Source organism: Cricetulus griseus, chromosome X, assembly GCF_003668045.3.
Source record: "Cricetulus griseus strain 17A/GY chromosome X, alternate assembly CriGri-PICRH-1.0, whole genome shotgun sequence".
In the NCBI taxonomy this organism is placed as follows: Eukaryota; Metazoa; Chordata; class Mammalia; order Rodentia; family Cricetidae; genus Cricetulus; species Cricetulus griseus.
In genome coordinates, this window is record NC_048604.1 from 45611841 (window position 1) to 45623722 (window position 11882).

At 49.5% G+C, this 11882-nt stretch overlaps 1 protein-coding gene across 1 annotated transcript; it reads left to right on the forward strand.

Annotated features, from left to right (window-relative positions):
* Nucleotides 1-5200: 5200 nt before the first annotated feature.
* LOC113837697 (spidroin-2-like) lies at nt 5201-6601 on the forward strand. The gene has a single exon (XM_027432947.1). It carries the CDS (start codon nt 5201-5203, stop codon nt 6599-6601), a length of 1401 nt encoding a protein of 466 aa, XP_027288748.1.
* The last annotated feature ends 5281 nt before the right edge of the window (nt 6602-11882 follow it).

Sequence of the window (11882 nt, forward strand, 5' to 3'; positions counted from 1 at the left end):
CGTGGGTCTTTTAACAATGGGGAAACGATTGGTTTAAGGATATAAAACTGCAGTTGGACAAGAGGCATGGACTCTGTGAAGTCTTGAGGTCTACTGAGAGCATGATAAATATGGTTGATAACAATATGCTACATTTTAAAAGTTGTGAGATAGTATACTTTAAATGTTCTCAAAATAAAAATGATGAATATGTGTGATATACCATGTTAATTGGTTTAATTTAGCCATGCATTGTGAACATACTGTATTATGTATCATAATTGTGCATGACTTTGTTTATGAGCTAAATAAATGAATGGAAAAAAAGAATAAAGTTTTATTAACCTAGCAAACCAACAAATCACTAATATTGAATGGAGATTAGTTCATAATGTTTAATTAAATAAATTGCAAGAAGTCTTAACTCTCGAATTAAAATTAAAAGCTTCAGACTTGAGTCTGGAGATATGGCTCAGTAGTTAAGAGCACGGACTATTCTTCTAGAGCACCCAGGTTCAAATCCCAGCACCCACATGGTGGCTCACAAACATCTTTAACTCTAATTTGAGGGAATCCTACACCATCTTCTGACCTCCACTGACATCAGGCATGCATGCACGCATGCACATACAAACACATGCAATGTACAGGCATACATGGAGGAAAACTACTTAAACAGATGAAATATTAAAAATAAATGAATCCTTATAATACATTGTGAGAAATTATCAAAGAGTTGGTAAAAAAATAAAAATAGTTGGCCTCCCAGCACTCGGGAGGCAGAGGCAAGCAGATCTCTGTGAGTTCGAGGCCAGCCTAGTCTTCAGATCGAGTGCCAGAATAGGCTCCAAAGCTACACAGAGAAACCCTGACTCTAAAAACCAAAAAAAAAAAAAAAATCAAAAGAACAGCAGCAACAATAACAAAAACCCAAATCAGGAAATGGCAAATGAAACAAACAGAAACTTTTTCAAATAAAGACATAGAAATGGCCAATAAACCATGAAAAAATGCATCGTCTTTAGCTGCTAGGGGAATGCACATCAAAACTATATTGAGATTCCACTTCATCCCAGTGAGAAAGCCTGTCAACAAAGAAAACACAAAGTGGCCTATTCAGGAGGCTGAGCCAGTAAGACTGCAAGTTCAAAGCTTGATTGAACTACAGGGTGAGTTCAATTCAGGCTTGGCAGCTTAGTAAGACCATGTTTCAAAGCAGAAAGTAAAAAGAGGACTGGACAAGCAGTTACATGTATGATGAGCAAAGTTCAATTCCCCTGCCCTGCAATAACAAGACAGTGCAACATAAAAGCTCAGCTCCATGCCAGAAGTGATGGTGCACACCTTTATCCAGCATTCAGGAAGCAGAGACAGGCACATCTCTGTGAGTTCAGAGTCCAGCCTGGTTTCCAGAGCGAGTGCCAGGACAGCCAAGACGATGCAGAGAAACCCTGTCTTGAAAAAAAAAAAAAACAGAAAAAGATGCCGAGCAGAAGTAGGACTGAATTCAAAGCCAGCCTGGGCTTCATAGCCTGTCTGAAGTCCATCTGAAATATATAGTTAGTGGGATCATGTCTCAAAAGTTAAAGAGAACAAAAAGCAACAAATGGTGGAAAGGATGTAGGGGAAAACGAATGGAAACCCTTATATTAATATTAATTAGTTAAGCCACCATAGAAAGAAATATGTAGATTCATTAAAATTCAGGTCACTTTAGTATAGATTTAGCTGTATGTTCATGTTTACTGCTTTTCACAATAGCTAAGTGACAGAATTAGCCCCAAACAGATGATTGCTCAAAGAATGTGTAATACAATATAGAATATTATTTGTTCTTAAAAAGAGCAAAACTATCTATTTCATATAAAAATGTGTGGAAATGAAGACATCGTGTTGCACAAGAAAACTTAGCCTAACAGGCAAGTATCTTGGGTTTAAGGGTTCATTTGCGTATGTGGAATTTAAGGGGGAAGAAAGGTAGTAGCTCAGTGTTTGGAATTTGTCTGGCATGTAAAAAGCCCTGGTTCACTCCCCAGCACTGCACACAAAAAAAGTGTTATTAGAAAATATCTAGGACAGGGCTAGCAAGAGGGCTCAGCGGGTATAAGTGCTTGCTGCCAAGCCTGCTGACTTGATTTTGATCTCAGAACCCACGTGGTGGAGCAAGAACAGGAATTCTCACCAGACGCCATCTGACTGTAAGAGCACCATGGCACACATATCCACACATGGGCACACACAGCCATTAAGTAAATGTAAAATTGAAAAAAATTAAAACAGTATCTTGGATATACAAAGAACTGAAAAAATTAAACGTCGAAAATGAAATCAAGCAATGAATAGGCAGTTCTCAAAAAAAAAAATAACCCAAATACGAATAGTCAATAAATATTTGAAAAAGTGTTCAACATCTTTAGCCATCAGGAAAACACAAATTAAGACTGCTTTGAGATCCCATCTCACTTCAGTCAGAATGACTGCCATCCAGAAAACAAATGTTTCAGAGAAACCTTTTTATTCACTGCTGGTAGGAATATAAACTAGTACAGTTTCTGTGGAAACCAGTAAGGATGTTTCTCAAAACACCAAATATAGAAATGCCATATCATTCAAATATACCTCTCTTGGATATATACCTGAAAGACTAAATCAACATGATACTTACATATGCATATTTATTGTTGCAATATTGAAAAGAGCCAGGAAATGAAATCAGTCTAGATTTCCATCAATAAATGAGTGGATAAAAATGGGGTATATATACATAATGGAATTTTATTCACTCCTTATAAAATGAAATGCATTTTTAATAAAAATGAAATCATGACATTTACAGGCAAATGAATGCAAGTGGAGATCATAATGTTAAATAAAATCATCCAGACTCAAACAAATATCAAATATCACATGTTTCCTCTTATATGCAGAACCCAGATTTAAATTTGCGTATGGGGCTGGGAAGATGGCTCACTCAACAGTTAAAAGCACTTGCAGAGGACCTGGGTTCAGTTTCCAGAACTCACATGGTGACTTACAACTGTCTGTAACTTCAGTTCCAGGGAAGCTGGTGAGCATCAGGCATGCATATGGTGTGCATACATGCAAGCAAAACACTCATACACATAAAATAAGTAAATCTAAAAAATTAAAATTGTATACATGTATTGTGTGTTTACATATATTTTGGGAGTCATTAAAGTGGAAAGGCGATCATGAGAGGGAAGAAGAGGTCTTAAGGGAGGGGAGCAAAGTAGTAATGAGCTTAAGAAAGGAGGGACTATGTGGGAAAATGAAGGAAACCAATGGGTCGGGGGGTTATAGAGGGCATAGGGGAAGTCAGAGGAAGAAGTGAACAAATGATTCAATGTACAATAACACGAAGGCATAAAAATTTCACTATGCTAATGACATTTATTTAAAGAAACAGTTAATAAGAATTATATTCTGCTGTAAAACAAAGTAAAAGGGGCAAAGTAAGAATGGTGGGTCAGCTAAGTAAACCAATAATGTTGTAGACAAATTCACTTTTAACATCTATGATGTTATTACTAATTTTAATGATGTTTATTTAAAATTATATGTATAGGATTTTAAATACTTGAAAATAAATTATGCTTTCACAAAAAAAGAAGGGTGAGATGGATGATAAAGGATGAAAATGATCAATGCATGTAAATGCATGTTCAAAAGTTGTAATGCAACCCACTACAATATATACAATTACTATGTTATTAAAATAAATAATCACTTAATGGTTTCAAGACTATTAAATTTATTTATTTATTTATTTAAAGGGTTACTTCAGTGTTTTTATTTTATTTATTTTTTCCTTTTTTATTAAAAAGAAAATTATTTTACATGTCAATCCCAGGTTCCTCTCCCTCCCCTCCTCCCCTGCCCCCCCCAAGTAAAACCCTACCTATCCCATACCATTTCTGCTCCCCAGGGAGAGTGAGGCCTTCCATGGGGGGGGGGGTCTTCAGAGTCTGTCATATCCTTTGGGGTAGGACCTACTCCCAATGCCTTGTGTCTAGGCTCAGGGAGTATCCCTTTATTTTATTTTATTTTATTTTATTTAAATAACATTTTCACTTATTTTACATAGCAACCACAGTTTCCCCTGCCTCCTCTCCTCCCTGTCCTCCTCACTCAGAAAAAAGAAAAAAAGGGACTATTAAATTTATTGACGCCAAAATATCACCATGAGTCAGAGGCCAAGTTACCCAGCAAGATTCTATCACTGAAAAATGTCAAAGAAGTAAAAGCCAAAGAAAAATGGGAACTTGTTACAGACTGAAGTGAACACCACACAAAAATTATATATATATATATATATATATATATATATATGTCTAGAGAGATGGCTCAGCCATTAAAGGCTAAGCTCACAAGCAAAAATATAAATTTATAAGGAAATTGTTACTACAGTCCTCTTTTTCAATATCAACAATAATTCATCAGACCTTTTTGCTGTAGCACTATTTATCTAACATTTATAGCTTATTCCTTTTTCTAAAAAGTTTTGAGCAGTTTTCACTGTTATTTACCGTATATGAAAATAGTCAAGGAAAGTAAAGAGGATGGTCGACACATCCCAATAAGGTTCAGTATTTTTAGACTTCCTTTTTTAGCTGTGCATTTCTTATTGAGTGTGTGTGCACATGAATGCACATACCCTGGAGGTCAGAGGCATCAGATCCACCCATGGTGCTGGAGTTGTAGATAGTTTCTCAAAATGTGCTGTGGGTGCTGGTATGGTCCTCTGCAAGAGCAAAATTTGCTCTTAAGTGGCGAGCCATCTCTCCTGCCCCAGGTTCAGTATTTTAGAGGTAGCCTTGCAAATTTTGTTTCGAGCATTGTAGCAGCCGTCATAAAGTATACTGGTGGTTACCAAAACGCACCAAAACTTTTTTTTTGAAAGTTTCAAGGTCTGATAATGTAGCTTTATTGAACATAAAAACTATGTGCCTGGAAAAAAAAATGATTGTATAAGTCTTTCCAAAAAGCACCCCTTAAAATAAAGCTTTTGTTTGGTGTTACGCAGTGGAGAGCTTATAAAAATCTTTGACAAACAACGTCTTATTAGTGTTACTGTCTCTTTAAGGGGCATACAGTTTCATGAACATTCTGGAAACTGCCACACCACGTGACAAAATCTAGCGCCATTTTAGGCGCCCCCCCCGCCCCCCCCGCCCCCGACTGCCCGCAGTCAGTGTGGGTCATGGAGCGAGAGGAGGCAGCACGCGCTGAGGGCCCTCCCGCTGAGGGCCCTCCCGCTGAGGGCCCTCCCACTGAGGTGGGGCATCCCGACGTTGCCAAAGCACCTCCTGTAGCTGTTTCAACATCGCCAGAGATGGCCTCCCAACAGCCCCACGCTGCTGGAAGCCTTGCTACCGAAGGCGCTGGGGACACGTCTGACGGCGGCCATGGCGGAGGTCCTCAAGGCCCAGAGGTTGGCGGCCCAAAGGCCCGAGGCGCAAAGTCCCGACGCGCAAGGGCTCGAGGCTCAAGGGCCCGTCGCGCAAGGGCCCGAGGTGCAAAGGCTAGAAGCGTAGAAGCCCGAGGGGGAGAGGCCCCAGGGATACAGGCCCCAGGAGGCGGAGAGGCCCCAGGGATAGAGGTCCCAGGCGATGTAGAGGCCCCGGTCGTAGAAGCCCCAGGCGTAGAGGCCCCAGGCGTAGAGGCCCCAGGCGTAGAGGTCCCAGGGGTAGTAGAGGCCCCAGGTGGCGTAGAGGCCCCAGGTGGCGTAGAGGCACCAGGGGTAGGAGAGGCCCCAGGCGGCGGAGCAGCCCCAGGCGTTGGAGATGCCCCAGGGGTAGTAGAGGCCCCAGGCGTTGGAGAGGCCCCAGGGGTAGTAGAGGCCCCAGGCGTTGGAGAGGCCCCAGGCATAGTAGAGGTCCGAGGGGTAGTAGAGGCCCCAAGTGGCGGAGAGGCCCCAGGCAGCCTGCAGGCCCCAGGCGGCATACAGGCCCCGGGGATACAGGCCCCGGGGATACAGACCCCAGGGATACAGGCCCCAGGCGCCATAAAGGCCCCAGGGATAGAGGCCTCAGGCGGCGTACAGGCCCCAGGGATACAGGCCCCAGGGATAGAAGCCCCAGGAATACAGGCCCCAGGGATACAGGCCCCAGGGATACAGGCTCCAGGGATACAGGCTCCAGGGATACAGGCCCCAGGGATACAGGCTCCAGGCGCCATGAAGGCCCCAGGGATACAGGCCCCAGGAGCCATGAAGGCCCCAGGGATACAGGCCCCAGGAGCCATGAAGGCCCCAGGGATACAGGCCCCAGGCGCCATGAAGGCCCCAGGGATACAGGCCCCAGGCGCCATGAAGGCTCCAGGGATACAGGCCCCAGGCCGCATACAGGCCCCAGGCGCCATAAAGGCCCCAGGGATACAGGCCCCAGGCCGCATACAGGCCCCAGGCCGCATACAGGCACCAGGGATACAGGCCCCAGGCGGGATACAGGCCCCAGGCAGCGTACGGGCCCCAGGAGGCGTAAGGGTCCCAGGGATACAGGCCCCAGGTGGCATACGGGCCCCAGGCGCCGTAAAGGCCCCAGGGATACAGGCCCCAGGCGGCGTACGGGCCCCAGGCGCCGTAAGGGCCCAGGCGGCGTAAAGGCCCAGGGGCGCAAAGGGCCCAGGGGGTGCAAAGGGCTCAGGGGGGCGAAGGGGGGCGCGAAGGGCCAGGGGCGCGAAGGGCCCAGGAGGCGCGAAGGGCCCAGGGGGCGCGAAGGCCCCAGGCGGCGTAAAGGCCCCAGGCGCGGAAGCCCGAGGTGCACAGGCCCGAGGCGCACAGGCTCCTGGCGTCAAACAGGCCAGGGCTCGCGGAAGCCGCCGCAAGACGAAGCCCGCTGCCGGTAGAAGTATTGAAAAGTCTATGAAAGGTGAGTGGCTTTTGAATGTAGTTTTTAAAAAACCGGGGCGGGGGGTGGGTGTGGAGGACGGGGGCGGGAGACTTGGGAGCCTCAAAGGTTCTCTGAGGTGAGACAGCTTTCTCAGGAAGATACTGGAAGCTGACAGACGGGCGTCTCTGACAGAAACTAGCGGCCAGCCGGCCTCTCTGAGGAGTGCCCAGATGTGGTTGGGCATTTTGGGGACTGGTGGGACTCCCACAGCTTTCCTGGTGCCGTTTGGGGGCCTTGGCAGGGTGGCATCTTTGTTATCCACAAACGGGGGACTGATGAGCCTCGAAAGGTCATCCTAGGTGTGGCAGCAGAGACCTGTCACAGAAAGTTATGGCACGCCACGTCTGGACAGTTAGTGTTGGGCCCGAGGGGTTGCATGTGTGGAGGAGACGGAGGCCCCGAGGGGTTACTTGTGGAGGAGACTTAGGGCCTCAAAGGGTTGCGTGTGTGGAGGAGACAGGGGCCTCGAGGGGTTGCCTGTGTGGAGGAGACAGAGGGCCGAGGGTTTGCGTGTGTGGGGGAGACGGAGGGCCGAGGGATTGCGTGTGTGTGGGGAGACGGAGGCCCCAAGGGGTTGCATATGTGGAGGAGACGGGCCCCAAGAGGTTGCGTGTGTGGTGGAGACGGAGCCCCCAAGGTTGCATGTGTGGAGGAGATGGGGGCCGAGGGGTTGTGTGGGGGGAGACGGGGACCCCGAGGGGTTGCGTGTGTGGAGGAGATGGGGGCCGAGGGGTTGTGTGGGGGGAGACGGGGACCCCGAGGGGTTGCGTGTGTGGAGGAGATGGGGGCCGAGGGGTTGCGTGTGGGGGGAGACGGGGACCCCGAGGGGTTGCGTGTGTGGAGGAGATGGGGGCCGAGGGGTTGCGTGTGTGGTGGAGACGGAGCCCCCAAGGTTGTATGTGTGGAGGAGATGGGGGCCGAGGGGTTGTGTGCGTGCAGGAGGCGGAGGCCCTGAGGGGTTGCGTGTGTGGAGGAGACGGAGGGCCCAAGGGGTTGCATGTGTGGAGGAGACGGGGCCCCAAGGGGTTGCATGTGTGGTGGAGACGGAGCCCCCAAGGTTGTATGTGTGGAGGAGATGGGGGGCCGAGGGGTTTCGTGTGTGTGGGAGACGGAGGGCCTAGTGGTTGCATGTGTGGGGGAGACGGAGGGCCGAGGGGTTGTGTGTGTGGGGGAGACAGAGGCCCTGAGGGGTTGTGTGTGGGGGGGAGATGGAGGGCTGAGGGGTTGTGTGTGGGGGGGAGACCGAGGCCCAGAGGGGTTGCGTGTGTGGAGGAGATGGGGGCCGAGGGGTTTCGTGTGTGTGGAGGAGACGGAGGGCCGAGGGGTTGTGTGTGTGTGGGAGACCGAGGCCCAGAGGGGTTGCGTGTGTGGAGGAGACAGGGGCCCCGAGGGGTTGTGTGAGGGGAGACGGGGACCCTGAGGGGTTGCATGTGTGGAGGAGACGGGGCCCCAAGGGGTTGCATGTGTGGTGGAGACGGAGCCCCCAAGGTTGTATGTGTGGAGGAGATGGGGGCCGAGGGGTTTCGTGTGTGTGGGAGACGGAGGGCCTAGTGGTTGCATGTGTGGGGGAGACGGAGGGCCGAGGGGTTGTGTGTGTGTGGGAGACAGAGGCCCTGAGGGGTTGCGTGTGTGGGGGAGAAGGAGGGTCTAGGGGTTGCGTGTGTGGTGGAGATGGGGGCCGAGGGGTTGCGTGTGTGCAAGAGACGGAGGCCCCGAGGGGTTTCGCGTGTGGGGGAGACGGAGGCCCCAAGGTTTCGTGTGTGGAGGAGATGGGGGCCCAAGGGGTTGTGTGGGGGGAGACGGGGACCCCGAGGGGTTGCGTGTGTGGAGGAGATGGGGGCCGAGGGGTTGCGTGCGTGCAGGAGGCGGAGGCCCTGAGGGGTTGCGTGTGTGGTGGAGACGGAGGCCCCGAGGGGTTGCATGTGTGGAGGAGACGGAGGGCCGAGGGGTTTCGTGTGTGGTGGAGACGGAGGCCCCAAGGTTGTGTGTGTGGAGGAGATGGCGGCCGAGGGGTTTCGTGTGTGCAGGAGACGGAGGGCCGAGGGGTTTCGTGTGTGTGGGAGACAGAGGGCCGAGGGGTTGCGTGTGTGGAGGAGACGGAGGGCCGAGGGTTTGCTTGTGTTGGGGAGACAGAGGCCCCGAGGGGTTGCATGTTTGGGGGAGACGGGGGCCCTGAGGGGTTGCGTGTGTGGAGGAGATGGGGGGCCGAGGGGTTGCGTGTGGTGGAGACAGAGGCCCGGAGGGGTTGCATGTGGGGGGGGGAGACGGGGGCTCCGAGGGGTTGAGTGTGTGTGGGGAGATGGATGACCCCGAGGGGTTGCCTGTGGAGGAGACGGAGGGCCTAGGGGTTGTGTGTGTGGAGGAGACGGGGCCCCGAGGGGTTGCGTGTGTGGAGGAGACATAGGCCCCGAGGGGTTGCCTGTAGCGGGGGGGGGACGGAGGGGCCTGAGGCGTTGTGGGTGGGAGCGGGGACCGCAGCACCACTGGTGGCAGTTTGGAGCCTCAACAGGGTGGCATGTTTGTTACCTCACAGAGGAGGAACATATGAGCCTCGAAAGCTCTTCTGAGGTGTAGCACCTGTCGGGGGAGGTTACTGGAGGCTCTGGGGCCTGACAGAAAGTAATGGTGGACCACGCTGGGGAGGTTCTGGACATGGCCAATCAGTTTTCGGCCGGGCGTGGCAGGGGGCACAGCTCTGCTGGTGGCCGTTTGGGGCCTTGGCAGGGTGGTGTATTTGTTCCCCACTAACGGGGGACTAATGAGCCTGGAAAGGTCCTCCTGTAGGGGAAGGTACATCACAGTCTGGGCTCTCTCACACAACCATAATGGCCGACCTCATCGAGGATGGTCTGAACAGGGCCACTCAATTTTGGGTACGCGTGTAGCGTGGGGGCGGCTGGAGGCGTGGTGCGCCACAGAGGAGGAACGTATGAACCTCGAAAGGTCTTCTGAAGTGCGACACCTGTCCGGGAAGGTGCAGGCAGGAGGCAGTCAGACCTCTGACAGAAAGTAATGGCCAGCCACTCTGAGGAGGGACCAGACATGGCCAGTCGGTTTTGGGCTTAAGCAGGGTGATATATTTGATACCCAGAGGTACCCTGGCCAAGTGACAGGTTCTCAGGTTGGAGGATTATTAAGCACGTGTGCGCTACTATTTCTCGTGTGTGTGTGTGTGTGTGTGTGTGTGTGTGTGTGTGTGTGTGTTGGCACCCCCAACTCCCGGCCCCTCAGGTGCCTTCATTTTGTGCCCCCTGCCAGTGTGTGCATCAGCGGTTGAGATTAGAGGTGGTCCCTGGCAGGTTCAGCAGAGGAGTGCTCCCACTGACTGCACAGGCATAGTGGCAAGCACGCCCATGGCCTGGGGCTTCGAGGCCTGGAGCCCTCTGCTGGCGGCCTGAGGGGCTCGGCCTGGGTTGACCTCTGCTCTACCTGTGAGCCAGGGCTCTCTATGCGCGATGCGCATCACCCTCAGTTTCAGAAGCTACTATGAGGGCTGTGGATCCCAGGCAGCAGGGGAGCGTGTCTGAATGTCCTGGCCAGCAGGTGAGTCGGAGGACCACCGGCTCTGGGAAGGTGGGAACGTGTCTCTGTAACATCACGCCTCAGCCCCGGCCGGGTGTGAGGTGTGAAGGCTTATGTGGCTTTGCAGGGTATTTTTCAGCACAAATGAGCAGAAGCCCCAGGAGCAGAACTTTTTTGTTGGGTTTCCCCAGGAAAAAGATGGAATCGGGGCAGTTACCGTCTCCAAAAGGCAGCTCATGGTTGTAAGCCTTTCTAAAAAAAAAAAAAAAAAAAAAAAGTCGGACCAAGTTTGTACTGGAGTGTGCTGCCTGGAGCATGGGCTTTCGCTCTGGCTGCTTCATTCCTTCCAATTGTTCTGTTGAAGAGAGATAAGCCAGATGTGAATAGGTAGACAGTGATCATGTTCCTTTAATTAGACTCCAGTAGCGCCTCGTGGAATTAAAAAAGACAAATTAAGAAAAATTACTATTTCTCGGGGGAAAAATGGATTCATTTTCATCAATACACAGTTCTTTCAGATTTTTTTAAGCTATTAAAATTCTTTTTTTTCCTTCGGAGACAGGGTTTCTCTTTGGCTTTGGAGCCTATCCTGGAACTCGCTCTTGCAGACCAGGCTGGCCTCGAACTCACAGAGATCTGCCTGCCTCTGCCTCCCGAGTGCTGGGACTAAAGCCGTGTGCCACCAACGCCCGGCTTAAAACTCTTTTCAGTTAGGTTTTTCACTTTTTCTCCCCTCAGACCTTTTTACTGGGGCTATTAACAAGGGAATATTTTGAAATAGTTCGAGTTCCTAAAGGTTTTATTCTATAAAAGAGGAGTTACCAAAACTGCCTTAAAATGAACAAAATGGCCCAATCTTAGTTCTACTGAGAGATTTAAAATATACCACTGATCTCATAAAAACTCTTGCTTAGCAATTTTCCTTAAATTCCGTTTGTACTCCCAGTCAAGTATTTTTTGTCTTCTCTCATGGTATGCCTAGCCTCAAGATTATTTCATTTACTTTTTATTTTAAAATTTTGCATTTGTGGGTATTAATTGTGCAAAGGGGTTTCATTGACATTTTACATGTATATGATTATTTTGATCGTATACTTCTATACTAATTTTTCATTAGTTATATACATGTATATATATAAATACGTAAGGATTGCATGAAATGATAGATCTAAAGCACCTAAGAGAGTCCGTCTGAGGGGCAGAAGGCATAACAATAAGTGATAATAATTAATAAATGGAATCAGATTTTAGGTTCCATTCATACCACCCTTACAAGGAATTTATTCCATGAAGCTAGTGTATATGGTCTAGATATATAAACATGGGACTCTTTTCTCCCAAGGAAATGCTGAGCCATTGCAGTAGATCCATAAAAAGCTTCTTGCTATCCCATGGTCTGCCTACTAGTGGTCTATTTAGGTAAATGAAATACTGAAAATTAAGTATTTGTTCACTTCAAATTAGTTTGTC

Coding starts and splice junctions, on each gene's coding strand:
- LOC113837697 (XM_027432947.1), top strand. CDS start 5,201: ATGGAGCGAGAGGAGGCAGCACGCGCTGAGGGCCCTCCCGCTGAGGGC.